Source organism: Oncorhynchus nerka, linkage group LG4 (genome assembly GCF_034236695.1).
Source record: "Oncorhynchus nerka isolate Pitt River linkage group LG4, Oner_Uvic_2.0, whole genome shotgun sequence".
Taxonomy (NCBI): Eukaryota; Metazoa; Chordata; class Actinopteri; order Salmoniformes; family Salmonidae; genus Oncorhynchus; species Oncorhynchus nerka.
The window spans coordinates 44,362,077-44,389,938 of NC_088399.1; the positions used below are offsets into that span (position 1 = coordinate 44,362,077).

Sequence of the window (27,862 nt, forward strand, 5' to 3'; positions counted from 1 at the left end):
CAACCGGGTGTGGGGAGTTCCTTACTAATTAGTGACCTTAATTCATCAATCAAGCACAAGGGAGGACCGAAAACCTGCATAGACTTGGCCCTCTGTGGAATGAGTTTGACACCTGTGGCTTAGAACGTCCATGCCAATAGAATGGATGACCAGCCCATCTGGCTTGCAACTTCAGGATTCCTGTACTAACGACTGGCTTTTCTCAGACTATATCGTAAGGTGGAAGGATTAAATCAAACAAATTGACAAAATAAAAAAAATGAAAACATGCCGTTAAATCTCCAATGCTTGGAGTTTGTCAGAATTTGCGGGTTTTTGTTTGTCCACCCTGGGGAGTTTCCTGGCCATGGACCCAAAATATCTATGTTTTTTCCCCCGAGCCACTTAGTTATCACTTTTGCCTTATGGCAAGGTCATCCACCTTTTTGGAAAAGGCATTGTTCATCACCAAACGGTTCTTGGACGGTTGGGAGAAGTTGCTCTCGGAGGATGTGTTGGTACCATTCTTTATTCATGGCTGTGTTCGTAGGCAAAATTGTGGGAGTCCACTCCCTTGGCTGAGAAGCAACCCCACACACATGAATGGTCTCAGGATGCATTACTGTTGGCATGACACAGGACTGATGGTAGAGCTCACCTTGTCTTCTCCGAACAAGTTTTTTTCCGGATTCCCCAAACAATCGGAAAGGGGATTCATCAGAGAAAATGACTTTATCCCAGTCCTCAGCAGTACCTTTTGCAGAATATCAGTCTGTCCCTGATGTTTTTCCTGGAGAGAAGTGGCTTCTTTGCTGCCCTTCTTGACACCAGGCCATCCTCCAAAAGTCTTCGCCTCACTGTGCGTGCAGATGCACTCACACCTGCCTGCTGCCATTCCTGAGCAAGCTCTGTACTGGTGGTGCCCCGATCCCGCAGCTGAATCAACTTTAGGAGACGGTCCTGGCGCTTGCTGGACTTTCTTGGGCACCCTGAAGCCTTCTTCACAACAATTGAACCGCTCTCCTTGAAGTTCTTGATGATCCGATAAATGGTTGATTTAGGTGCAATCTTACTGGCAGCAATATCCTTGCCTGTGTTAGCCCTTTTTGTGCAAAGCAATGATGATGGCACATGTTTCCTTGCAGGTAACCATGGATGACAGAGGAAGAACAATGATTCCAAGCACCACCCTCCTTTTGAAGCTTCCAGTCTGTTATTCGAACTCAATCAGCATGACAGAGTGATCTCCAGCCTTGTCAACTCTCACACCTGTGTTAATGAGAGAATCACTGACATGTCAGCTGGTCCTTTTGTGGCAGAGCTGAAATGCAGTGGAAAAGTTTTTGGGGGATTCAGTTCATTTGCATGGCAAAGAGGGACTTTGCAATTAATTGCAATTCATCTTATCACTCTTCATAACATTCTGGAGTATATGCAAATTGCCATCATACAAACTGAGGCAGCAGACACTGTGAAAATTAATATTTGTGTCATTCTCAAAGCTTTTGGCCACGACTGTAGTATCCATTGTCACTAGAATGTTGTACTAACAATGTGTTACTTATAATCAACATACTATAGAAACTGAGTGTGGTCAAAATCTCAAAAACAAATTTAGTAGAAAAGAGAGCGGAGCTACTATCCTCAACTCTGACCCATCTATGCATTATGATTACCTTGCAGCAGACAACCGGGTATCACAAATCCTCTCATTTCCCGTATGAAAGGTCTGTGAGAAGGGATGTCGTGGCTCAGATTAAGCCTCTTCTCTGGACTGACTTGGATCCTGTAGCTTTCCCTGAGCTCAGACCAGGCCTCTAACACTGACACCTGGAACAGGACTATGACATCAAGAGGGCCACATAGCCCTCCTCACCCTGTTCCACTTGTGTTCACTTACAATTACTACCTCCGCTGGCAAAGAATGTCTCAATGCCTCTAGATTTACCTGAACTGATTGGTCCATTTCACTATGACTTAACGATTGAGTTGGAATATCATGGTTTGAGCGGGGATCGCTTGGGTAACAATGTGTGTGCAGACACGTGCGTGCTGGTGGAGCAAGCCCTTACCTTGCGTCCGTCGCTTGCGTGGCAGTTGACGTTTAACGGAGTGAGCAGGGCCATGAGCTTCTCTTCATTTCCACTCCTGCAGCGGAAGAAAACAATAGAAAATAGGGATCGAAAAAACAAAAAAATATATACCCTGCATTAGATATACCCCAACGAATGAGCGAGAACGAGAGATAGAAAGAGAAGGGAGGAATGGAGGATTATCATTAACTAAAAAAGGAGAATAACAAAAGGCTAGGAGAGTAGAAAACTTGCCCAGGGAGTTGCCCAAAATGGACAGAACGGCGATCTAAACTAAAGAGCATTATTTATGTCTGCAGTCAAAACCAGTCTTTAGATCTCTGAACACACTGGTCAAGATAGTTAGGTAACAGAAAACAACAAGAGTGAAAAACACTGACGCAGTATAAATGATTTCCTTATCCCAACAGAAACTTCCTTTTTGCCAAAGGCTATGCATGGCTGTAGAGAGATTCAGAGAGAAGGCTTCCGGATAACAGAGTCAGCATCTCTACCTGCTGTGGAGGTCTTTCCTGTGTTCTGCTCTACCATCCCAAAACACAGCAGGACATTACACATTGAACACACACTAACAGCCGGTCCTGAAGTCTGGTCCTAAAATCTGGTCCAGAGTGATGGTCCAGTGTGGTCAGGAGACATGTAAAGCCTCAGCATCTCCTTCCAGTGTCACTGAAGCCAAGGGCCACCCTCTCCGCTCCACTCTCAGTTCTCAATGTGACTGTATGGCACTTCGAAGGATCCACAGTTAAGAGCCAGGGGGGTAAAAGACAGTCCTGAATATGGGATGGAAAAAATAAAAAACTACAGTAAGGCCCTACTGCTGTGCTGGGTCAGGGTAATCCTACTCATTCTCCTCTATCCGTGTATCTCTTCACCCTTTGGCTGTTACCAGAAGCCCTGCTGCCTGCTCTGTTCTGGATCAGGGTGGCCGTGCCAGTCAGTCTTAATGTTGGCACGCTCTGAGAGTTTATTTATTAGGGATGCCCTCTGCCTCCTGTGGTTGGTGCACGGTGCCCAGACACGGTGACGGGAGGCCTGGCCAGGATGCACTACCCTGGCAGCAGAGCCGGCCAGTCACAGCATTACCCAGATGACGACAACTCTTTAAGGCCGTCAGAGAAAGGAAGAAAGGGATCTTTCTCCCCCCCAACTCTCTTTCTCTTTCGTTCCCCCTGTATCAACCTTTGCCAAAGTTCCTTCAGCGAAGATGCATTCATAGTCGGTGGCTCTGCTTTCTTCTGTTCCTCTCTTCTCTCCCCTCCTTCTCCTTCCGCCGGTAGACAACGCTAACTGGGCTTAAGTGAAAACAAGAGATTCTTAATTGAGATGCACAACAACATCCCAAGGTTTAGCAGAGAGTGGAGGCCACAGGATTAAAGCTAGTGTGTTTGTCAGTTTCATCTTCCTAATTACCAGGGCGCTAAGATGGAGCCCATACAGAGTAAACCTCCTGTCATAAGTCAATCAGCTATATGAGGCTCGCCCCCTCCATGATACAGACATCTCAGAAGAGCCTTATCCCTTACCGCAGAATAACCAATAGCAGGCCTCTTCTTAATAAGAAGTGCTGAAAGCAAAGCCCTGGATGGATGGAGCTCCATACAGTACATGTGATTGTTGTGGACATAGTGAGTGGTACATTTACACTCCATGGCAACCCCTCTCATCATGGTTTCAACCGACTAACTGCGTTCCCAGATAATGAAGACAGAGTCTTTATAGTTCTCATGTATTCTAGTAGGGTCTGCTGGCCAAGGGCCAACAGAGGCAGGCACTTCAGTATAATGAGCTGAATGTGACATACATGCCTTGCACCAAGACATGTTCAGGTGGTTCAAAGCACGACTATAACAGACTTTGCTATGCTGGGGTGGCCATTGTGGGAAGGAAACTGTGTGCGTGGAGCGACCACAGCAGCCATTGTGGGGCAGCCTGTATGTCCTTCATTTGTAGGAACAAGAGAGAAATCTCCTCATGTTTATAGCGGACATGACAGGAGTTCCCAGTGGGCATAGGGAGTTCGTGTTCAGGCAGCAGGAGCACCGAGAGCTGGGCGGACAGAGGGTGGGAGCACAGAGCAGGAAACCAGGGAATCTCAGCTGTTCAGATGACAGGAGGAAGACTCAGTACTGCTCCTCTTCCTCTCGCTGGGGGCTTCACTCCTTCCCAGAGTGCCCCTCTCGAGGGATGGCCGTGTGAACTGTGAACCCGCTGGCCAATCAGAAACATCCATCCACCACAACGGTGTTGTCATGTCAGTCATAACAGCCATAGATAGAGAGATAACCCCTACTCTGAATCCCAGCCGCATCCGGACCAGACGGCCTATCTAGCCTTCTGTTGTTATCCCTGAAGCAGGGGTCATCAACTAGATTCCGCCGCAGGCCGTTTATTTGTTGTTGTTGAGCGGATGGTAGAGGGCAAGAACATAATTACGAATAATTTATAGACTGCAAATTGACCGCAAGAAGCTCAAACACATATGTTGGACTAAAACATAATCATTTTAAACCTTTGTATATGATCACGTGTCATTCGATTATGTGTGAATGCACCAATTTGTAAGTCGCTCTGGATAAGAGCGTCTGCTAAATGACTTAAATGTAAATGTAAATGTAGAAGTGGTCAGAAAAAGGGACTTTTTGGACGTGAATGCCAAAAGATTCAGGAGATAGAGGTTCTCAAAGTTGACCCATTTTGCATACCCCACCCTACCATGAGACATCCATGTCGTTGTCACTGAAAAAGATAAACGGTTGAGTTCGATATCATTTGAAAGCTCACAAAACTGGTTGTCAAACGATTGTATAATAAAAAATAAAAAAATATATACAGTACCTGTCAAAAGGTTGGACAGAACTACTCATTCATCTTTATTTGGACTATTTTCTACATTGTAGAATAATAGTGAAGACATCAAAACTATGAAATAACATATATGGAATCATGTAGTAACCAAAAAAGTGTTAAACAAGTCAAAATATAATTTAGATTCTTCAAAGTAGCCACCCTTTGCCTTGATGACAGCTTTGCAAACTCTCAGCATTGTCTCAAACAGCTTCACCTGGAATGCTTTTCCAACAGTCTTGAAGGAGTTCCCACATATGATGAGCACTTCTTGGCTGCTTTTCCTTCACTCTGCAGTCCAACTCATCCCAAACCATCTCAATTGGGTTGAGGTCGGGTGATTGTGGAGGCCAGGTTATCTGATGCAGCACTCCATCACTCTCCTTCTTGATCAAATAGCCCTTACGCAGCCTGGAGGTGTGTGCCCAAAACAGATGGGATGGTGTATCGCTGCAGAATGCAGTGGTAGCCATTGCTGGTTAAGTGTGCCTTGAATTGTAAATATATCACAGACAGTGTCACCAGCAAAGCACCCCCACACCATAGCACCACCTCCTCCATTCTTCATGGTGGGAACCACAAATGCGGAGACCATCCGCTCAACTAATCTACGTCTCACAAATACACCGCGGTTGGAACCAAACATCTAAAATTTGGACTCAAAGACCAAAGGACAGATTTTCACCGGTCTAATGTCCATTGCTCGTGTTTCTTGGCCCAAGCAAGTCTCTTCTTCTTATTGGTGTCCTTAAGAAGTGGTTTCTTTGCAGAAATTCGACCATAAAGGACTGATTCACGCAGTCTCGACTGAACAGTTGATGTTGAGATGTGTCTTGTTCCTTGAACTCTGTGAAGCATTTATTTGGGCTGCAATTCCTGAGGCTGGTAACTTCAATGAACTTATCCTCTGCAGCAGAGGTAACTCTGGGACTTCCTTTCCTGTGGTGGTCCTCATGACAGCCAGTTTCATCATAGTGCTTGATGGTTTTTGTGACTGCACTTGAAGACACTTTAAAAATTCTTGACATTTTCTGGATTGACTGACCCTTCATGTCTTAATGTAATGATGGACTGTCATTTCACTTTGCTTATTTGAGCTGTTCTTGCCATAATATGGACTGTTGCGTTTGAGACAATCAGTTGTGTTGTGACAAGGTAGGGGTGGGTATACAGAAGATAGCCTTATTTGGTAAAAACCAAGTCCATATTATGGCAAGAACAGCTCAAATAAGCAAAGAGAAATGACAATCCATCAGGAATTTAAGACATGAAGGTCAGTCAATCCAAGAAATGTCAAGAACTTTTAACGTTTCTTCAAGTGCAGTCACAAAAACCTTCAAGTGCTATAACGAAACTGGCCCTATGAAGACCCAGAGATACCTCCGCAGCAGAGGATAAGTTCATTTGAGTAACCAGTCTCAGAAACGGATGTCTCATGGTAGGGTGGGGTATGCAAAATGGCTCAACTTTGAGGGCCTCTATCACATGAATGTTTTTGCATTCAGGTCTAAAAAGTCACTTTCTGACCACTTTACCACGGGCAAACATGTTTGGAAGGTTTTACAGTCGGAAAGTGATTCAAATCAAATGGAGCAACCTTATATGATCCATTCTGGTTCTGCTCTGGGTCTCTGGTTGGTGAGCTAGCACCTTACCAAGGAACACAGTCCGGACTCCGGTCAGTGTGTCTTAACATAGTGTGTTCTGTGTTGATTGAATGACACGTCGCTGTCCTGCCACCCACACCAAGCAGAAGTAACAATTAACACTCCACACAGACAGGGGCCTTCCTCAATTGGATTTGCTCAACTCCTGCGTTCTCTGTCCTCTCTCGCCTCCTTCTGAAAAAGCTCAAAGGTAATCGAGGAGTGGGAACATGGACGAAAATGCTCTTGAGTGAAATGAGAAGCTCCTTTTCCACTCACGCGTCATCAGGCCAATGACGTTTACAGGGGTGGATCGCAAAATATATGTGTAAAGTTCTAAAAATAAATGAGTTGAGTTAGTTGTGCAAGACAGTTTATAGCTAAACGGATACGTAGCTTTCTGGTCTTTAAATGTGTGCAAGCTTTTCTCCTCTGACAATACGACAGCTGATTCATAAGGTGGTGTGGCAGATATCAAAACTCTTCCGTGGTAGGAAACATTCGTGCTTCCTCGCCAAAAGGAGGAAGATCTTCCGTTTGCCTACTAACTAATTGACACGTTCCTCGACCACATCGGTTTCCGGCGCACGGAAGTGAAAGGACGGAGGAGAGCGAGGACGGACTTCTGCCCAAACGAGAAAGGGCCACACACAGTCCACGTGGGTATCCCTTCACAATAACAACCCTCCCTGTGCACCAGCACTCCCAAACCACACGCTCAGCCCTTTCACAACACCTGTTTGCTAATGCCGGAGGGGAAGAGGGGAGATCGAGATTAAAAGGAGGAGAGAGATGGAAAGATGATGAGAGGGGAGCTTGTACTCACCTAGCCGCCTCCAGGAGTTCGTCTTTCTTGTATTCACCTAAATGGTTGCAGAAAATCATAGTGTCAAAGATGGGCAGGGAGAGAGACGCACAGCAGCAGCACAGAGCCAGTGTCACAGTCGAGAGAGAGGCAGCTACGGCACAGAGAGAAAAGAGAGAAACACACACAGACACTGTGTGGGAGAAACACACACACGCACACAGTGCAGCAGAGCACCCACACATTAGACAGAGAACCTTCCTCAATGCCTGCCTATTTCTCTCTCCTTACGGCTCTCTCTCGGTTTTCTCTCTCCCCCTCCCCTCCCTCACACATCTCTCTCTTGGCTTGAGTGGCGTAGCTCAGTGCACACCCCTTTGGCTGATGTTGACGTGACGTTGGGCAGCCTGTGCACACAGCATTATCATCCTCTAGGAGACGGCTTGTTTCAATCTTCAAATTAAACGGCTTTCTTTCTTTCTCTCACTCACACACACACATACATCCAACCAACGCCGCCCATCTCTCTCTCTCCTCCTGTTTTTCTGTTAGCACAGGAGGAGGGGTTGCAGTGATAACAGAAGGGAAATAGATATCATGAACGGAAGTGGTCCCACCCTCATCCTCCCTTCTCCCTCTCATCCCTCCAACCCACAGCCCTGCCCCCGCCCCCGCCACTACAGTCGCAACAAATTTCATCCCCCTCTCCCTCCTCCCGACCCCCCTTGATTTGCTCCCCCCCCCCATCCCCCGTGTGTGCGCTTTCTCTGCCAGGACCTGAGGAGACTGAGGGGGAGATGGGGAACGAGGAGGAAGAATGAATAACATGATGAAAGAGGATTGGTTAAGGGTCCTGCGACAACATGCGTGGATTTGACAGGACATGCCTGAGGGGTGCCACAGAGATGGAGGGAGAGAGAGAAAGCATTCTGGAACACAAAAAGAATACACGCAGAGTCAGACACAGTGGCTTAATTGGAGGAGTCCTTTGTTTCCATCCCAACAGCCGGGGATGTGGAGACAGGGAGGGAGGCTGCCTGGTGTTAAGATCAGAACACACAGAATACATCCGGGAGGGGGGGGGGGGGGGCTCTGGGGGCTGGCTGGGGTTAGAAGACTATGGCTGGGATGGACTCCCATACAAAGAGAGGGGACATGTCTAGGCAGGCTTTTAGGTCTCTATGGACATAATACATTTATTAACTCAGAGACATATGGGCAGCAAGATCAAACAAACAACACCCCCTCCTCTCCTGAGATAAAGCAAGGCAGAGGAGAGCACACACACCATCTTTCCTCACCCTGTGTTCTTAGTGTTGATGCCCCTGCACTCAGTAACCCTCCCTAATATTTGATTGGCAGCTGACGGGGACATAGTGATAGACTGACTGGAATGGCCGGACCCCAGAGGGCAGTTAATGGATGCCATGAATTACATTGTGTTTCTGTGGGGGAGTAGGCTGTGTGTATGTATATTCGGGGTACGGTTGCCTCAGTCAATATCAAACAGAAGTAAATCTCATCTGAGGCATGCATGCGGTGCTCCCATCCATCTTTGCCAGAGCAGTGGTTGGTTTCCTCTGTCTCTGCTGTGTTGTGCCTGACTGCCTGTACTCTGACTCAGATTGGATCATTCTAACAGATATGACATTATCGACAGGGAGGAGAGGATATAAAAACAGCAGATGGCGAGGCAGAAATTAGCACGGCGTCTATGGCTGACCCCAGTCGACTGACTGGTCGATAGGCTGTTGGTCGACCAATTTATTTTTTTTAAGTCGAGCAGCAATTATATATATATTTTTTTTTATGCCACGAGACACCGGTCTGATTCACGCATGTCTCAGTGGACTAATCGATTGTAGGCCGTGGGAGAGCACACCAGTATCACCAGTAGTACATTTACTGTTAATTCCCATCATTTCAAATCTACAATGTTTGGTTAAGGTCATTTCTGTTAATGCATTCAAAACATTATTATTACAGTCTTTTACCGTTCTCATTGTCCGGAGTGGAAACGTTGTTTAACTAGTTGCTCCTACCCTCTACTTTTTTGAACATTTTGTTAAAAATCGCGCAACATTTCAGCGCCCTGCTACTCATGCCAGGAATATAGTACGTTCATATGGTTAGAATGTGTGTATAGGAAACCCTCGGACGTTTTTAAAACTGGTTAAATCACGACTGTGGCTATTACATAACGTGCGTTACATCGGAAAGCGCAGGGAAAACCTGATCACAGAAAATGGAAATAAATATCCTTGCGCCACTTCCAGCAATTGTTAACAGTGAGCCGAATTAGATAAGACCGAGCATTCAACTCCCACAGCATCCCCATGTAGTCGAGTATCTTGTGAATTTAATCCTCTTTGATTCTTGGTTGAACCGAAAGAGGGGCACGACGTACCTCCGGTCTCAGCCCAGATCATTCCGGAAGAGCTCTCTCCTGAAATGTTTTCCAAGACGACAGCTAATGATATGTACATCGCCTACGGATGAATTTTATCGCTTATTAACGTTTACTAATACCTAAAGTAGCATTACAAACGTATTTCGAAGTGTTTTGTGAAAGTTTATCGTCTACTTTTTGAATTTTAAAAAATGACGTTACGTTGTGAAATCGCTGTTTTTTTCGTTTATCACACAGTCTACATATAACGATATCTTGGCTTTATATGGCCCGATTTAATCGAAATAAAGACCCAATAGTGTTTATGGGACATCTAGGAGTGCCAACAAAGAAGATGGTGAAAGGTAATGACTGTTTTCTATTTTATTGTGCGGTTTGTGTAACGCCGAAATGCTAATTATTTTGTTTACGTCCCCTGCTGTGCTTTTCTGTTGTAGTGTATTGGTGCATGCTATCAGATAATAGCTTCTCATGCTGTCGCCGAAAAGCATTTTAAAAATCTGACTTGTTGCCTGGATTCACAACGAGTGTAGCTTTAATTTGATACCCTGCATGTGTATTTTAATGAACTTTTGAGTTTTAACTAATACTATTTGCATTTCCAGAGCTCTAGTTGGGACGCAAGCGTCCCAGGTAGAGGTAAGAGGTTAAGGACCACACAACCTAGGTTACGCTTATGAGGAACACGTTTTGGTTTATCTCATTCCATTTATGAGTTGTCAATTCATTCAATGTATTTTATTTGTAGCGCTCCGGTAAATGTTGAGTAAGGACCCGCACCAGATTATGCATAGCAGTAGGCCTAGGCTGCCTGGCCTGCGCGCAAATGTAGGCCTATAAATGATAAATGTGCCCATTTGGGGATCTGATAGTATTTCTGATAGTCTTAACTCACCACCACTGTGGAACATATGAGTCATTTTTTCTTCACCTCAAACAGCAAGTAAACAAAAGTCTGTTTTTACATCTATTGAGAAAGACAACAAACAACAAACAAAAAAATCCATCTCTCTTTCAATCACTCGGTGTGAAAGGGAGAAAAATGTGTATGTTCTGAGCCGGTTGATTACTTCTTATCCCTTGCACAAATAGCCTACAGCTCTGTCTATCTGGAGCTCACTGGCACGGGAAACTCTGAGGGCCCAGAATGTTTTATACAGTGGGGCAAGTTTCCTAGGGTGAGCTTCAGGCCAGACCAAGTTGACACAATATTTCAAGTTCCTTGCAGACATGCCATGCATAACCAATGTGATTAATAGGATATTCATTTTTTAAATCTGGATGTTTTCTACCTGCAAGTTGCAACGTTTTTATTTGTTGGCTTTATGTTAGCAATTTTTACATAGTTGGTAATAGAAGTTACTTTTAGAATTTTGAATTACCACAAAGATTTTGAGATTCAAAGACTTTATTATAAATTAAATGACTGTTCCACAAAAATCATAACTGGCACGCAGATCAGTAGAAATGGTCAAAGATAAATTGGCACTCCAACAGGAAAAGGTTGCTGACCCATGGTGTAGCCTGTGGAGGAGGGGGGGCAGTTTTTTCCCCTTCTGGTTATGCTATCTTGAACTCTGGTTCCCTCATGAGTAGGGTTGCAAAGGGTTGGAAACTTCCCAGTAATTTTCCATGGTAAGTTAAGCCCAGGAAATTTGCTTAAATTCATCAAAAAAGTTAGCTTATAAATCAAATCAAATCAAATTTATTTATATAGCCCTTCGTACATCAGCTGATATCTCAAAGTGCTGTACAGAAACCCAGCCTAAAACCCCAAACAGCAAGCAATAACAGTGAACCTTTTTTTGTGGGATACACACAAGGCATTTCTTGGTCTTGTGGCATATTTTGGTTAAACTATCTAAAATTCAATTGAATTGCAACACCCTGCACGCACAGTGCATTCCTCCATCACATGCACAGCTGACTCAAGATCTTGCACACTTATGAGATGCTATTGAGCCCACACTACTACACTGTCTGAGCTAAGGACTACATACTTTCTGGTAAGGTTTGATTACAATACTGGGTGGGTTGAATATATTTGATATGACATACATGATTTCTTTGTTAACTTCTTCACGCTGCCCATCCCTTAAGCGGGATAATTGTCATCAGCAACCGCTGAATAGCATAGCGCCTTAGTCAAATAATATTACTAAAAATATTCATATTCATGAAATCACAAGTGCAATATTGCAAAACACAGCTTAGCCTTTTGTTAATCCACCTGTCGTCTCAGATTTTGAAATTATGCAATCCAAGCGCATGACAAAACATTAAGTACACTTAGCATCAAGTAGCTTGGTCACGAAAATCAGAAAAGCAATCAAATTAATCGTTTACCTTTGATGATCTTCGGATGTTTTTACTCACGAGACTCCCAGTTACACAACAAATGTTCCTTTTGTTCCATAAAGATTATTTTTATATCCAAAATACCTCAGTTTGTTTGGCGCATTATGTTCAGAAATCCACAGGAAAGAGCGGTCACAACAACGCAGACAAATTCCAAATAATATCCGTAATGTCCACAGAAACATGCCAAACGTTTTTTATAATCAATCCCCAGGTTGTTTTTAAAATATATAATCGATAATATATCAACCGCAAATGTCTTTCACAGTAGGAGGGAAAAACAATAGCTGTCCAAATTCTGTTGTGTGAGCAAAACTCTTGTGACCACTTGACGCGATGTTATCATTCTGGTTCATTTTTTCAAAATAAAAGCCTGAAACTATGTCTGAAGACTGTTGACACCTCGAGGAAGCGATGGGAAAAGGAATCTGGTTGATATCCCTTTAAATGGAGCATCGGGAGGCTATGGAACATGGAGTTTTCAAAATAGAAGCCACTTCCTGGTTTGATTTTTCTCAGTGTTTCGCCTGCAATATCAGTTCTGTTGTACTCACAGACAATATTTTGACAGTTTTGGGAACTTTAGAGTGTTTTCTATCCTAATCTGTCAATTATATGCATATTCTAGCATCTGGTCCTGAGAAATAGGCCATTTACTTTGGGAACGTTATTTTTCCGAACATAAAATAGTGCCCCCTAGTAAATAGTGGCCTACAGCAAAGTGTGTTTAAATCATTTCTAACTTAACAATTTCTGCTAGTTAGTTTTTGCTTCCATGTGGGTTTTAGCTTGCTTGAGACTGCTAACTGAGGAGTGTTAATTCACCTGTTTCAATACATGTCAAATTTTAAAACATTTCTTACAAAGGAGTTGTTTAATCTAACTGCTTAACTAAACTCAAAAAAAGAAACATCCTCTCACTGTCAACTGCGTTTCTTTTCAGCAAACTTAACATGTGTAAAAATGTGTATGAACATAAGATTCAACAATTGAGACGAACTGAACAAGTTCCACAGACATGTGACTAACAGAAATGGAACATTGTGCCCCTGAACAAAGGGGAGGGGGGGGGGGTCAAAATCAAAAGTAACAGTCAGTATCTGGTGAGGCCAACAGCTGCATTAAGTACTGCTGTGCATCTCCTCCTCATGGACTGCACCAGATTTGCCAGTTCTTGCTGTGAGATGATGCACCACTCTTCCACCAAGAAACCTGAAAGTTCCCTGACATTTCTGGGGGTAATGGCCCTAGTCCTCACCCTCTGATCCAACAGGTCCCAGATGTGCTCAATGGGATTGAGATCTGGGCTCTTCGCTGGCCATGGCAGAACACTGACATTCCTGTCTTGCAGGAAATCACTCACAGAACGAGCAGTATGGCTGGTGGCATTGTCATGCTGGAGGGTCATGTCAGGAAGAGCCTGCTGGAAGGGTACCACATGAGGGAGGAGGATGTCTTCCCTGTAATGCACAGTGGTGAGATTGCCTGCAATGACAACAAGCTCAGTCCGATAAAGCTGTGACACACCGCCCCAGACCATGACAGACCCTCCACCTCGATCCCGCTCCAGAGTACAGTCCTCAGTGTAACACTTATTCCTTCGACGATAAACATGAATCTAACCATCACCCTTGGTGTGACAAAACCCTGACTCGTCAGTGAAGAGCACTTTTTGCCAGTCATGTCTGGTCCAGTGACGGTGGGCTTGTGTCCATAGGCGACGTTGTTGCCGGTGATGTCTGGTGAGGACCCGCCTTACAACAGGCCTACAAGCCCACAGTCCAGCCTCTCTCAGCCTATTGCGGACAGTCGGAAGGCAGTCATCAATGACCTTGGACCACAGAAGGTATTTGCACTGGTGACAGATAATGCTGCGAACATGAAGGCTGCTTGGTCTAAAGTGGAGGAGGCCTACCCTCACATTACACCCATTGGCTGTGCTGCTCATCAGGGAGTTCCTGGTGTAAATCGAGCAGTTGTTGTTGCCATCCTGTACCTGTCCTGCAGGTGTGATGTTCGGATATACCGATCCTGTGCAGGTGTTAGACATGGTCTGCCACTGCGAGGACGATCCGCTGTCCGTCCTGTCTCCCTGTAGCGCCATCTTAGGGGTCTCACAGTACGGACATTGCAATTTATTGCCCTGGCCACATCTGCAGTCCTCATGCCTCCTTGCAGCATGCCTAAGGCACATTCACACAGATGAGCAGGGATCCTGGGCATCTTTATTTTGGTGTTTTTCAGAGTCAGTAGAAAGGCCTCTTTAGTGTCCTAAGTTTCCATAACTGTGACCTTAATTGCCTACCGTCTGTAAGCTGTTAGTGTCTTAACGACCGTTCCACAGGTGCATGTTCATTAATTGTTTACGGTTCATTGAACAAGCATGGGAAACAGTGTTTAAACCCTTTACAATGAATATCTGTGAAGTTATTTAGATTTTTACGAATTATCTTTGAAAGACAGGGCCCTGAAGTGCTGAGTTAATTTATTTGTAAATGTAATTATTATTATTTTTAACCCTTTCTAGTCTTTACAGGAAAATGCCACGGGCACTATCTGATGTGTGGAGACATTTCACTGCAGCTAATGTAAATGAAAAACCTGTGTACATTTGCAAATACTATGCCAAATCATATGTGAAGAATGCAATAAAGATGCAGAATCATCTGGCCAAGTGCATAAAGTTCCCTCGGAGCTCACAACAAGCAACCTCTGTCAAAAGTCCCTCTACTTCTATTCGAGGTGAAAGTTATGAATCAGACACCTTTTCGATGGCAACAGCTCATGGTGCTCCTGGAATCAGAAGTTTCTTTGACTCAATGGAGGAACATAGTCAGAGAAATGCTGATTAATGTCTCGCTCGAGATGTGTATGCAACTGGTTAACCTCTGACGCTCACAGGCAATGTGTATTGGAAGGGATTTCTGAATGCTCTTCGCCCAGCATACACCCCTCCAACCAGACATGCTTTATCTACTCGTTTGCTGGATGCTTAGTTCAACAGAATTCAAGTGAAGGTCAAGCAAATCAGAGAAAGCTGACAGTATTGCAATCATCTCTGATGTTTGGTCAAATGTTTGTGGGCAAGGAATAATTAACTAATCTCCACACCCCAACCAGTATTCTAAAAGAGCACAGACACAAGAGACAACAGACACACCGGTCTCTACTTTGCAGATGAGCTGAAGGCAGTCATCAATGACCTTGGACCACAGAAGGTATTTGCACTGGTGACAGACAATGCTGCAAACATGAAGGCTGCTTGGTCTACCCTCACATCACACCCATTGGCTGTGATGCTCATTCATTGAATCTGCTCCTCAAGGACGGCATGACACTGAAAACAATGGATAAATACAAGAGAGCCAAGGAAACGGTTAGGTATGTGAAAGGTCATCAAGTTATAGCAGCAATCTACCTCACCAAGCAAAGTGAGAAGAATAAGAGAACCACATTGAAGCTGCCCAGCAACACCCGTTGGGGTGGTGTCGTCATCATGTTTGACAGTCTCCTGGAGGGGAAGGAGTCTCTCCAAGAAATGGCCATATCACAGTCTGCCGATATGGCCAGCCCCATCAAGAGGATCCTCCTGGATGATGCATTTTGGGAGAGAGTGGTAAACAGCCTGAAACCTATAGCAGTAGCCATTGCATGGATTGAGGGAGACAATGCCATCCTGCCTGATGTTCAGACTCTTGCAGATGTAAGAGAAGAAATCTGTATTGCCTTGCCCACTTCACTGTTGCTCCAAGCAGAGGAAACTGCAGTTCTGAAATACATCAAAAGGCGTGAAGACTTCTGCCTGAAGCCGCAACGTACATGTTGGACCCCAAGTATGCTGGCGAGAGCATCCTATTCTCTTTTGTTGTTTAGTGAAATCATCCCATATGAAGAGTCAACTAATTTAATTAAAGTTAAATTTGTAACTAAATTGAAAAAAATATATACTCTATTGTATGGATTTAATCATTCGCAAAGATCAACAAGGCCAATGGAGTCATCACTACAGTGTCCCGCCACCTTGGCCTTGATGAGGGCAAGGTTCTTGGCAGTCTGGCAAAGTACACTTCCAAGCAAGGGCTTTGGGATGGAGATGCAATACGGCAGTCGTGTCAACATATCTCATCAGCCACCTGGTGGTAGGGACTTCATGGATTTGAGGCTCTTTCCCCTGTTGCCTCCATCCTCCAAATCCCACCAGCGCAACTGGTCCTTGTTTGGGAACACACACCAAACCATGCAACAGGGTGACCAATACAACGGTTGAAAAATTGGTGGCCATCCAGGTAAATTTTAGGCTTTTTGAGCCTGACAACGAGCCATCCTGAACAGGGTTGGAAAGTGACAGTGAAGATGAGGCCTCGGAGTCTGATGTTCAAGAGGTGGACATTGAGGTCCAGGGAAAATATATGGAAGCCTGAGAGGAAGACAGTCTAGAAACTAAAGCTTTGGTTATCATTTTATAGATGTTGAAAATGTTTATGGGAGATAATGGATCATTCAATATTCCCTTTTGTTGATCAGTGAAATCATCCCATGTGAGGAGCCAACTCATTTAATTAAAGTTAAATTCGTAACTAAATTTAAAAAATATACTCTATTGTATGGATTTAATCATTTGCAATTATGTCTACTTATGATAAGGTATAAGGTTTATGTTTGTCTCCATATATGGTAAATATATCTAATGCAATTTTTTTTTTACATTTAAATGGTATTAATATTTATTTGCATATATTCCCGTTAATTCCCACTGAAAGTTCCACCTCTGAATATTCCCAAAATGTGCAACTCTACTCATGAGTCATTTGTGTGTCTTAATAATTTAATCAAAGTGTGCTTAAAGCATCAGACACGCTTGGTAGCCTAAAGTGCATTCGGAAAGTATTCAGACCCCTTCCCTTTTTCCACATTGTATTACATTACAGCCTTATACTAGGATACAATTATTTTTTCCCCTCATCAATCTACACACAATACCCCATAATGACAAAGTAAAACGTTTTTTAGAAATGTTTGCACAAAATAATTAGTAAATGAAAAACCTTATTTACATAAGTATTCAGACCCTTTGCTATGAGGCTCAAAACTGAGCTTAGGCGCAACCTGTTTCCATTGATCATCCTTGAGAAGCTTCTACAACTTGGAGTCCACCTGTGTTAAATTCAATTGATTGGACATGATTTGGAAAGGTCCCACAGTTGACACTGCAAAAAACAAGCCATGAGGTCGAAGGCATTGTCTGTATAGCCTTTATGATAGAGTGGCCAGGCGGAGGCCACTCCTAAGTAAATGGGCACATGAGAGCCCGCTTAGAGCTTGCCCGAAAGGCATCTAAAGACTCTCAGACCATTAGAAAAAATAATCTCTGGTCTGATGAAACCCAGATTGTTTGGCCTGAAAGCCAAAGGTCACATCTGGAGGAAACGTCTCCTCACCACGTGCTCTCACCACTGGTGTCCCCCAGGGCTCTGTTCTAGGCCCTCTCCTATTCTCGCTATACACCAAGTCACTTGGCTCTGTCATAACCTCACATGGTCTCTCCTATCATTGCTATGCAGACGACACACAATTAATCTTATCCTTTCCCCCTTCTGACGACCAGGTGGCGAATCGCATCTCTGCATGTCTGGCAGACATATCAGTGTGGATGACGGATCATCACCTCAAGCTGAACCTCGGCAAGACGGAGCTGCTCTTCCTCCCGGGGAAGGACTGCCCGTTCCATGATCTCGCCATCACGGTTGACAACTCCATTGTGTCCTCGTCCCAGAGCGCTAAGAACCTTGGCGTGATCCTGGACAACACCCTGTCGTTCTCAAATAACATCAAGGCGGTGGCCCGTTCCTGTAGGTTCATGCTCTACAACATCCGCAGAGTACGACCCTGCCTCACACAGGAAGCGGCGCAGGTCCTAATCCAGGCACTTGTCATCTCCCGTCTGGATTACTGCAACTCGCTGTTGGCTGGGCTCCCTGCCTGTGCCATTAAACCCCTACAACTCATCCAGAACGCCGCAGCCCGTCTGGTGTTCAACCTTCCCAAGTTCTCTCACGTCACCCCGCTCCTCCGCTCTCTCCACTGGCTTCCAGTTGAAGCTCGCATCCGCTACAAGACCATGGTGCTTGCCTACGGAGCTGTGAGGGGAACGGCACCTCACTACCTCCAGGCTCTGATCAGGCCCTACACCCAAACAAGGGCACTGCGTTCATCCACCTCTGGCCTGCTCGCCTCCCTACCACTGAGGAAGTACAGTTCCCGCTCAGCCCAGTCAAAACTGTTCGCTGCTCTGGCCCCCAATGGTGGAACAAACTCCCCTCACGACGCCAGGACAGCGGAGTCAATCACCACCTTCCGGAGACACCTGAAACCCCACCTCTTTAAGGAATACCTAGGATAGGATAAAGTAATCCTTCTCCCCTCCCCCCTTAAAAGACCTAGATGCACTATTGTAAAGTGGCTGTTCCACTGGATGTCATAAGGTGAAAGCACCAATTTGTAAGTCGCTCTGGATAAGAGCGTCTGCTAAATGACTTAAATGTAAATGTAATGTAAATGAAACCTGGCACCATCCCTACAGTGAAGCATGGTGGTGGCAGCATCATGCTTGGAGGATGTTTTTCAGTGGCAGGGACTCGGAGACTAGTCAAGATCGAGGGAAAGATGAATGGCGCAAAGTGCAGAGAGATCCTTGATGAAAACCTGCTCCAGAACGTGCAGGACCTCAGACTGCGGCATGTACCTTCCAACAGGAAAACAACCCAAAGCACACAGCCAAGAAAACGCAGGAGTGGCTTCAGGACAAGTGTCCTTGAGTGGCCCGGACTTGCACACGAGCGGCGGTAACTCACCAGAACTTCCAGAATTACAACCAGGATTACGACTTCCCTGGAGCGGATCCCTTGTGTCCCCAGAGCAATTTAACTTATTTCAAAATGCTGACCCAAAACAAAGCCGGCAAAGGAGAGGTACTCGAGGCGGTCTTCTGGTTCAAGTTAGGAAGCATGCACACCACCCACCGCTCCCGAGTATTTTACATGCTAATGTGCAATCTCTGGATAAAAAAAACTTGATGAGCTCAAGGCGAGAGTTGCTTTTCAGAGAGACACCAGTGATTGTAACATACTCTGCTTCACGGAAACATGGCTCTCTCGAGATACACTGTCTGACTCTGTAAAGCCAGTTGGGTACTCAGTACATTGCGCTGACAGGAACAAACATCTCTCCGGGAAGCAGAAGGATGGAGGTATATGTTTTATGATTAACGACTTATGATGTAACTGTGATAACATACAGGAACTCAAGTCCTTCTGTTCACCCGACCTAGAATATCTCACAATCAAATGCCAACCATACTATCTCCAGAGAGAATTTTCATCAATAATAACCACAGCGGTCTATATCCACCCCCCAAGCAGATACCACGACAGCCTCAAAGAAATCCACTGGACTTTACACAAACTGGAAAGCACATATCCTGAGGCTGCATTTATTGTAGCTGGGAATTTTTACTAGAATTAAATGTCAGGAATTCTGATAAACTGAGTTTAAATGTATTTGGCTAAGGTGTATGTAAACTTCCAACCGTATGTGGCATGGTCTACAGACAATCACAGATTATAAAAGGAAAACCAGCCACGCGGCGGACACCGACGTCTTCCGGACAGGCTGAACACCTTCTTCGCTCGCTTTGAGGATAATACAGTGCCACCGACTGCGGGCTCCCCTTCTCCGTGGTCGACGTGAGTAAGACATTTAAGTGCATTAACTCTCGCAAGGCTGACGGCCCAGATGGTATCCCTAGCCGCGTCTTCAGAGCACGCACAGACCAGCTGGCTATATTCAATCTCTCTATATTCAATCTCTCCCTTTCCAAGTCTGTTGTCCCCACATGCTTCAAGATGGCCACCATTGTCCCTGCCACCCTAGACCTACTTCGATTTGCTTACCGCCCCAATAGATCCAGACGATGCAATCGCCATCACAATGCCCTGTCCCATCTGGATAAGAGGCATGCCTATGTAAGAATGCTGTTCATTGACTATTGCTCAGCATTCAACATTATAGTAACCCTCCAAGCTCATCATCAAGCTTGAGGCATTGGGTTTGAACCCTGCCCTGTGCAACTGGCTCCTGGACTTCCTGACGGGTCGCCCACAGGTGGTGAAGGTAGGAAACAACATCTCTTAGCTGATCCTCAACACAGTGGCGCCACAAGGATGTGTTCTCAGCCCCCTCCTGTACTCCCTGCTCACCCATAACTGAAGCGCAACAGCGCCTCTTCAACCTCAGGAGGCTAAAGAAATTTGGCTTAACATCTAAAACCCTCACAAAAGTTTACAGATGCACAATTGAGAGTATCCTGTCGGGCTGTATCACCGCCTGGCACGGCAACTGCACCGCCCACAACTGCAAAGCTCTCCAGAGGGTGGTGCTGTCTGCCCAACCCATCACAGGGGGCAAACTTCCCGCCCTCCAGGACACCAACAGCACCCGATGCCACAGGAAGGCAAAACATATCATCAAGGACATCAACCACCTGAGACACAGCCTGTTCAGCCCACTATCATCCAGAAGGCGAGGTCAGTACAGGCGGATCAAAGTTGGGACCGAGAGACTGAAAAACAGCTTCTATCTCAAGGCCATCAGACTGTTAAACAGTCATCACTAGCACATCAGAGGCGGCTGCCTATAGACAAAGATTAGGAATCACTGGCCACTTTTAGAAATGGATCACTAGCCACTTTAATAATGTTGCGTATCCAGCATTACTCATCTCATTTGTACAAACTGCACTCCACACTATTCTACAGTATCTTTAGTCACTTTTAAATTGTGCTTACATATTGCATCACCCATTTCATATGTATATACGGTATTGTATTCTATACTACACCATTGACTGTTAAACAGCCATCTCCAGCCCATCAGAGGCTGCTGCCTACAGACACAGATTAGGAATCACAGGCCACTTTAATAATGTCTCCGTATCTTGCATTACTCAGCTCATATGTGTAAACTGTGAATTGTGTGTAAATATTGCATCACCCATCTCATATGTACATACTGTACTCTATACTATGCCACTGTATCTTAGTCCAATGCCGCTCTGACGTATCTGTATATACATTCTTAATCCATTCCTTACTTATGTTTACGTGCATTTTGGGTTTATGTTGTGAAACTGTTAGATATTACTGCACTGTCGGCGCTAGACGCACAAGCATTTCGCTACACCCGCAATAACATCTGCTAAAAACGTGTATGTGACCAATAACATTTGATTTGAACAAGTAAGTGGTCTGGGCACGTTAAGAGTTTCTGGCAAAACTATCACGACGTTGACTAACTAATATGCAGTTGGTAAGGGAAACTTTACAACAAAAAGCAACCATAGTCTATGAAGTCTGTGCAATTGACAGTGTGTGTGTGTACGTACACTGGTGCGCATGTCTGTGTGTATTCTACAACAATGCTGACTACAGGAAGACCGAGAGGACAGGGCAAAAGCTCAGGACACTGCTACCATCCACCTCTGCCGGCTTGCATGCAAATCTCCCACCACAGAGCAGAGTGGCTCTGTGCTGTGGATGTTCCCTCTGACAGCAGCACAGCAGTCAGTGCTTCTCCCTCCACAGCCTGGGAGAGCATGTGTCTAATAACAGCACTATAGCGACTAAGTGACCTTACTGAAACAGACAGCTCCACTGATGATGCTGCCGCTGCTGACAGAACCATGAGTCTCTTCAGTCCACCTTATACTACGGTGTGTGTGTGTGTGACTGTGTGTGACTGTGTGTGTGTGTGTGTGTGTGTGTGTGCGCGAGTCTTTCGGGGTACACGACGGTGCCGATAGAGATGGCAGCTTCGCTTCTAGTCCTTCGGAAACTGTATTATTTCTTACATTGTTAGCACAGAAAACCTTGTGTTATTACATACAGCCGGGAATAACTATTGGATATCAGAGACGCCAATTTACCAGCACAACGACCAGGAATACGACTTTCCCAAAGTGGATGCTTTGTCTGCACCTCCCACCTTCCTCACACGCGAAAGTATTTTCTCCCAAGAGAACTCTCCTCGGTTATTGTCACAGCTGTGTACATCCCTCCGGCAAGCGGATACCAAGACAGCCATCAAGGGATTTCACTGGACTTTATGCAAGCTGGAAACCATATATCATGAGGCTGAGTTTATTGATCTTAAAAAAGCTAATTTGAGGCTACCTAAAGGCTACCTAAATTCTATCAGCATTTCGATTGCAGTACACAAGCGAGTAACATGCTCGACCATTGCTATTCTAACTTCTGCGATGCATACAAGGCCCTCCCCCACCGTCCTTTTGGCAAATATGACCATGACTCCATCTTGTTGCTCCCCTCCTATAGACAGAAACTAAAACAGGAAGCGCCCGTGCTTAGGTCTGACCAATCGGATTCCATGCTTCAAGATTGATTCGATCACATGGACTGGGATATGTTCCCGGGTAGCCTCAGACAATAACGTATATGCTGACTCAATGAGCAAGTTTATAAGGAAGTGTATTGGAGATGTTGTACGAGAGGACGACCGATTATGCTTTTTCAACACCGATACCGATTATTGGAGGACCTAGAAAAAGCCGATACCAATTAAATCGGCCAATTTTTATTTATATATTTGTAATGATAACAATTACAACACTGAATTAACACTAATTTTAACTTATTAACATAATACATAAATAAAATCAATTTAGTCTCAAATAAATAATGAAACATGTTCAATTTGGTTTAAATAATGTAAAAACAAAGTGTTGGAGAAGAAAGTAAAAGTGAAATATGTGCCATGTAAAAAAGCTAACGTTTTAAGTTCCTTGCTCAGAACATGAGAAAGTTGGTGGTTCCTTTTAACACGAGTCTTCAATATTACCAGGTAAGATGTTTTAGGTTGTAGTTATTATTGTAATGAATTTCCTCCTCCTCCTCCGAAGAGGAGAGGCGAAACGGATCTGAGGACCAATATGCGTCGTGGTAAGTGTCCATGGTTCTTTTTAATGCGTTAAGGTACACATGAACAACTGACTACAAAAAACAAGAAATGTGAAAACTCAAAACAGTCCTATCTGGTGCAAACACAGAGACAGGAACAATCACCCACAAACACACAGTGAAACCCAGGCTACCTAAGTATGATTCTCAATCAGAGACAACTAATGACACCTGCCTCTGATTGAGAACCATACTAGGCCGAAACATAGAAATACTCAAATCATAGAAAAACAAACAGACTGCCCACCCAACTCACGCCCTGACCATACTAACTAATTACAAAACACAGGAAATAAAGGTCAGAACGTGACAGTACCCCCCCCCAAAGGTGCGGACTCCGGCCGCAAAACCTTGACCTATAGGGGAGGGTCTGGGTGGGCGTCTGTCCGCGGTGGCGGTTCTGGCGCGGGACGCGGACCCCACTTCACCATTGTCTTAGTCCGCCTTATTGTCCGCCTCCGTGGCTTTCTCACCATGGCAACCCCTCTCAATGACCCCACTGGACAGAGGGGCAGGAGCTCGGGACAGAGGGGCAGGGGCTCGGGTCAGGGGCTCTGGCGCCTCTGGGTTGAGGGGCTCTGGCGCCTCTGGGCTGAGGGGCTCTGGCGCCTCTGGGCTGAGGGGCTCCGGCAGCGGCGCCGGACAGGCGGGAGGCTCCGGCAGCGGCGCCGGACAGGCGGGACGCTCCGGCAGCGGCGCCGGACAGGCGGGACGCTCCGGCAGCGGCGCCGGACAGGCGGGAGGCTCCGGCAGCGGCGCCGGACAGGCGGGAGGCTCCGGCAGCGGCGCCGGACAGGCGGGAGGCTCCGGCAGCGGCGCCGGACAGGCGGGAGACTCCGGCAACGCTGGGCAGACTGGCGGCGCTGGGCAGACTGACGGCGCTGGGCAGACTGACGGCGCTGGGCAGACTGGCGGCGCTGGGCAGACTGGCGGCGCTGGGCAGACTGGCGGCACTGGCGGCGCTGGGCAGACGGGAAGCTCAGATGGCGCTGGGCAGACGGGAAGCTCAGATGGCGCTGGGCAGACGGGAAGCTCCGGCGACGCTGGTCAGACGGGAAGCTCCGGCAACGCTGGAGAGGAGGAAGGCTCTGTAGGCCTGATGCGTGGTGCTGGCACTGGTGGTACTAGGCCGAGGACACGCACAGGAAGCTTGGTGCGGGGAGCTGCCACCGGAGGGCTGGTGTGTGGAGGTGGCACTGGATGGACCGGACCGTGAAGGCGTACTGGAGATCTTGAGAGCATTACATTACATTTAAGTCTGGCACTAACCGCCCTGGCTGGATCTTCACCCTAGCCCGGTAGATGTGGGAAGCTGGGAGGTAGCGCACCGGACTAAGCACGCGTACTGGGGACATCGTGCGAACCACCGCATAACACGGTGCCTGATCAGCACAACGCTCGCCACGGTTAGCACTGCTAGGAGCACTGTAGTGCTGAGATGGCACAGGACGTGCAAGGCTAGGGAGATCCATAGGAGGCCTGGTGCGTGAGGCTGGCACAGTCTTCACCAGACCCCTAGCACGCACCTCAGGATGAGTATGGAGAGCTGACCCAGGTGCCATTAAATCCCTGACATGCTCCGTCGGGCGAATTCCGTGTCTCATGCACCAACACAGCAACTCCCTCATATCTCTCTCCTCCAATCTCCCCATTAACTCCTTCACAGTCTCTGCTTCGCTCACCTCCAACACCAGCTCTGGTTCTGAGCTCCTCCTTGGCTCCTCACGATAAGCGGGGGGAGTTGGCTCAGGTCTGACTCCTGACTCTGCCACACTCCCCCTGTGCCACCCCCCCAAGAAATTTTTGGGGGTGCGTCTCGGGCTTCCAGCCGCTCTGCCGTGCTAGCTCCTCATAATGCCGCCTCTCTGCCTTCGCTGCCTCCAGCTCGGCTTTGGGGCGGCAATATTCCCCTGGCTCTGCCCAGGGTCCTTTCCCGTCAAGGATCTCCTCCCAAGTCCATCTCTCCAAATAGTGCAGCCTCTCCCACTGCTGCTGCTGCTCCTGCTGCTGTTGCTGCTGCCTCTGTTGCTTCTCCTGCCTTTGCTGCTGCTGTTGCTCCTGCTGCACCTGTCGCTTCTCCTGCTGCTGCTGCTGCTGTTGTTGCTCCTGCTGCACCTGTCGCTTCTCCTGCTGCTGCTGTTGCTGCTGTTTACCACGCCGCTTGGTCCTTGGTTGGTGGGTGATTCTGTAATGAATTTCCTCCTCCTCCTCCGAAGAGGAGAGGCGAAACGGATCTGAGGACCAATATGCGTCGTGGTAAGTGTCCATGGTTCTTTTTAATGCGTTAAGGTACATATGAACAACTGACTACAAAAAACAAGAAATGTGAAAACTCAAAACAGTCCTATCTGGTGCAAACAGAGACAGGAACAATCACCCACAAACACACAGTGAAACCCAGGCTACCTAAGTATGATTCTCAATCAGAGACAACTAATGACACCTGCCTCTGATTGAGAACCATACTAGGCCGAAACATAGAAATACTCAAATCATAGAAAAACAAACATAGACTGCCCACCCAACTCACGCCCTGACCATACTAACTAATTACAAAACACAGGAAATAAAGGTCAGAACGTGACAATTATAGGAATTATAGGACTATTTCTCTCTATACCATTTGTATTTCATATACCTTTGACTATTGGATGTTCTTATAGGCATTATAGTATTGCCAGCCTAATCTTGGGAGTTGATAGGCTTGAAGTAATAAACAGCGCAATGCTTGAAGCACAGCGAAGAGCTGCTGGCAAATGCAGGAAGGTGCTGTTTGAATGAATGCTTACGAGCCTGCTGCTGCCTACCAGCGCTCAGTCAGATTGCTCTATCAAATATCAAATCATAGACTTAATTATAATATAATAATACAAAGAAATATGAGTCTTAGGTCATTAATATGGTCAAATCCGTAACCTATCATTTTGAAAACAAAATGTGTATTCTTTCAGTGAAATACGGAACTGTTCCGTATTTTATCTAAATATTGCTGTCACATTGCACAACCTTCAATGTTATGTCATAATTATGATTCTGGCAAATTAATTACGGTCTTTGTTCGGAAGAAATGGTTTCACACAGTTCGCAACGAGCTAGGTGGCCCAAACTGCTGTATATACCCTGACTCTGATTGCACAGAACACAATCGAAGTGACACAATTTGCCTAGTTAAAAGACATTCATGTTAGCAGGCAATATTAACTAAATATGCAGGTTTAAAAATATATACTTGTGTATTGATTTTAAGAAAGGCATTCATGTTTATGGTTAGGTACACATTGGTGCAACGAAAGTGCTTTTTTCGCGAATGCGCTTGATAAATCATCACCCGTATGGCGAAGTAGGCTTTGATTCGATGATAAATTAACACTCACCGCATCGATTATATGCAACACAGGACAAGCTAGATAAACTAGTAATATCATCAACCATGTGTAGTTAACTAGTGATTATGTTAAGATTGATTGTTTTTTATAAGATGAGTTTAATGCTAGCTAGCAACTTACCTTGGCTCCTTGCTGCACTCGCGTAACAGGTAGTCAGCCTGCCACGCAGTCTCCTCGCGGAGTGCAATGTAATTGGTCATAATCGGTGTCCAAAAATGACGATTGTTATGAAAACTTGAAATCGGCCCTAATTAAATTGGCCATTCCGATTAATCGGCCGACCTCTATGTGGTACCCACTGTGACTATTAAAACCTCCCCTAACCAGAAACCGTGGATTGATGGCAGCATTCGCGCAAAACTTAAAGCACATCCCACCGCATTTAATCATGGCAAGGCGACGGGAAACAAGGTTGAATACAAACAGTGTGGTTAATCCCTCCGTAAGGCAATCAAACAAGCAAAGCATCAGTATAGAGAGAACGCGGAGTCGCGAGAACGTGGAGTAGCAATTCAGCGGCTCAGACACGAGAAGTATGTGGCAGGGTCTGCAGACAAGAAACCCAGCCCTGCGCAGATATCGACGTCTTGCTCCCAGACAAATTAAATAACGTCTTTGCACGTTCTGAGGACAATACAGTGCAACCGACACGGCCCGCTACCAAAGACAGGGTTCTCCTTCTCTGTGGCCGACATGAGTAAAACATTTAAACGTGTTAACCCTCGCAAGGTTGCCGGCCCAGATGGCATCCCTAGCCGCGTCCTCAGAGCATGCACAGCCCAGCTGGCTGGTGTGTTTATGGACATATTCAATCAATCAAAAAAAAAAAAAAAAAAAAAAAAAAAATCTCTATCCCAGTCTGCTGTCCCCACATGCCTCAAGATGGCCACCATTGTTCCTGTTCCCAAGAAAGCTAAGGTAACTGAACTAAATGACTATGCTTTGAGAGACAAGTCAAGGATCATATCACCTCCACCCTACCCGTCACCCTAGACCCACTCCAATATGCTTACAGCCACAATAAGTCCACAGACGATGCAATCGCCATCACACTGCCCTATCCCATTTGGACAAGAGGAATACCTATGTAAGAATGCTGTTCATTGACTACAGCTCAGCATTCAACACCATAGTACCCTTCAAACACATCATTAAGCTTGAGACCCTGGGTCTCGACCCCGCCATGTGCAACAGGGTCCTGGACTTCCTGACGGGCCGCCCACAGGTGGTGAATGTAGGAAACAACATATCCACTCCGCTGATCGTCAACACTGGGGCCCCAGAATTGTGCATTCTCAGCCCCCTCCA

General features: G+C 45.9%; 1 protein-coding gene across 2 annotated transcripts in view; it reads right to left on the reverse strand.

Annotated features, from left to right (window-relative positions):
* Window positions 1-27,862, reverse strand: part of LOC115125989 (poly [ADP-ribose] polymerase tankyrase-1-like) — a 123,306-nt gene that overhangs the window by 49,883 nt on the left and 45,561 nt on the right. For both annotated transcript variants that reach the window (XM_029655579.2, XM_065017559.1), the window contains exons 4-5: window positions 7,392-7,428; window positions 2,052-2,127 (exon numbers count right to left, since the gene is read on the reverse strand). In XM_029655579.2, the coding sequence (XP_029511439.1) occupies window positions 2,052-2,127; window positions 7,392-7,428 (113 nt within the window). The remainder of the gene's footprint in view (window positions 1-2,051; window positions 2,128-7,391; window positions 7,429-27,862) is intronic.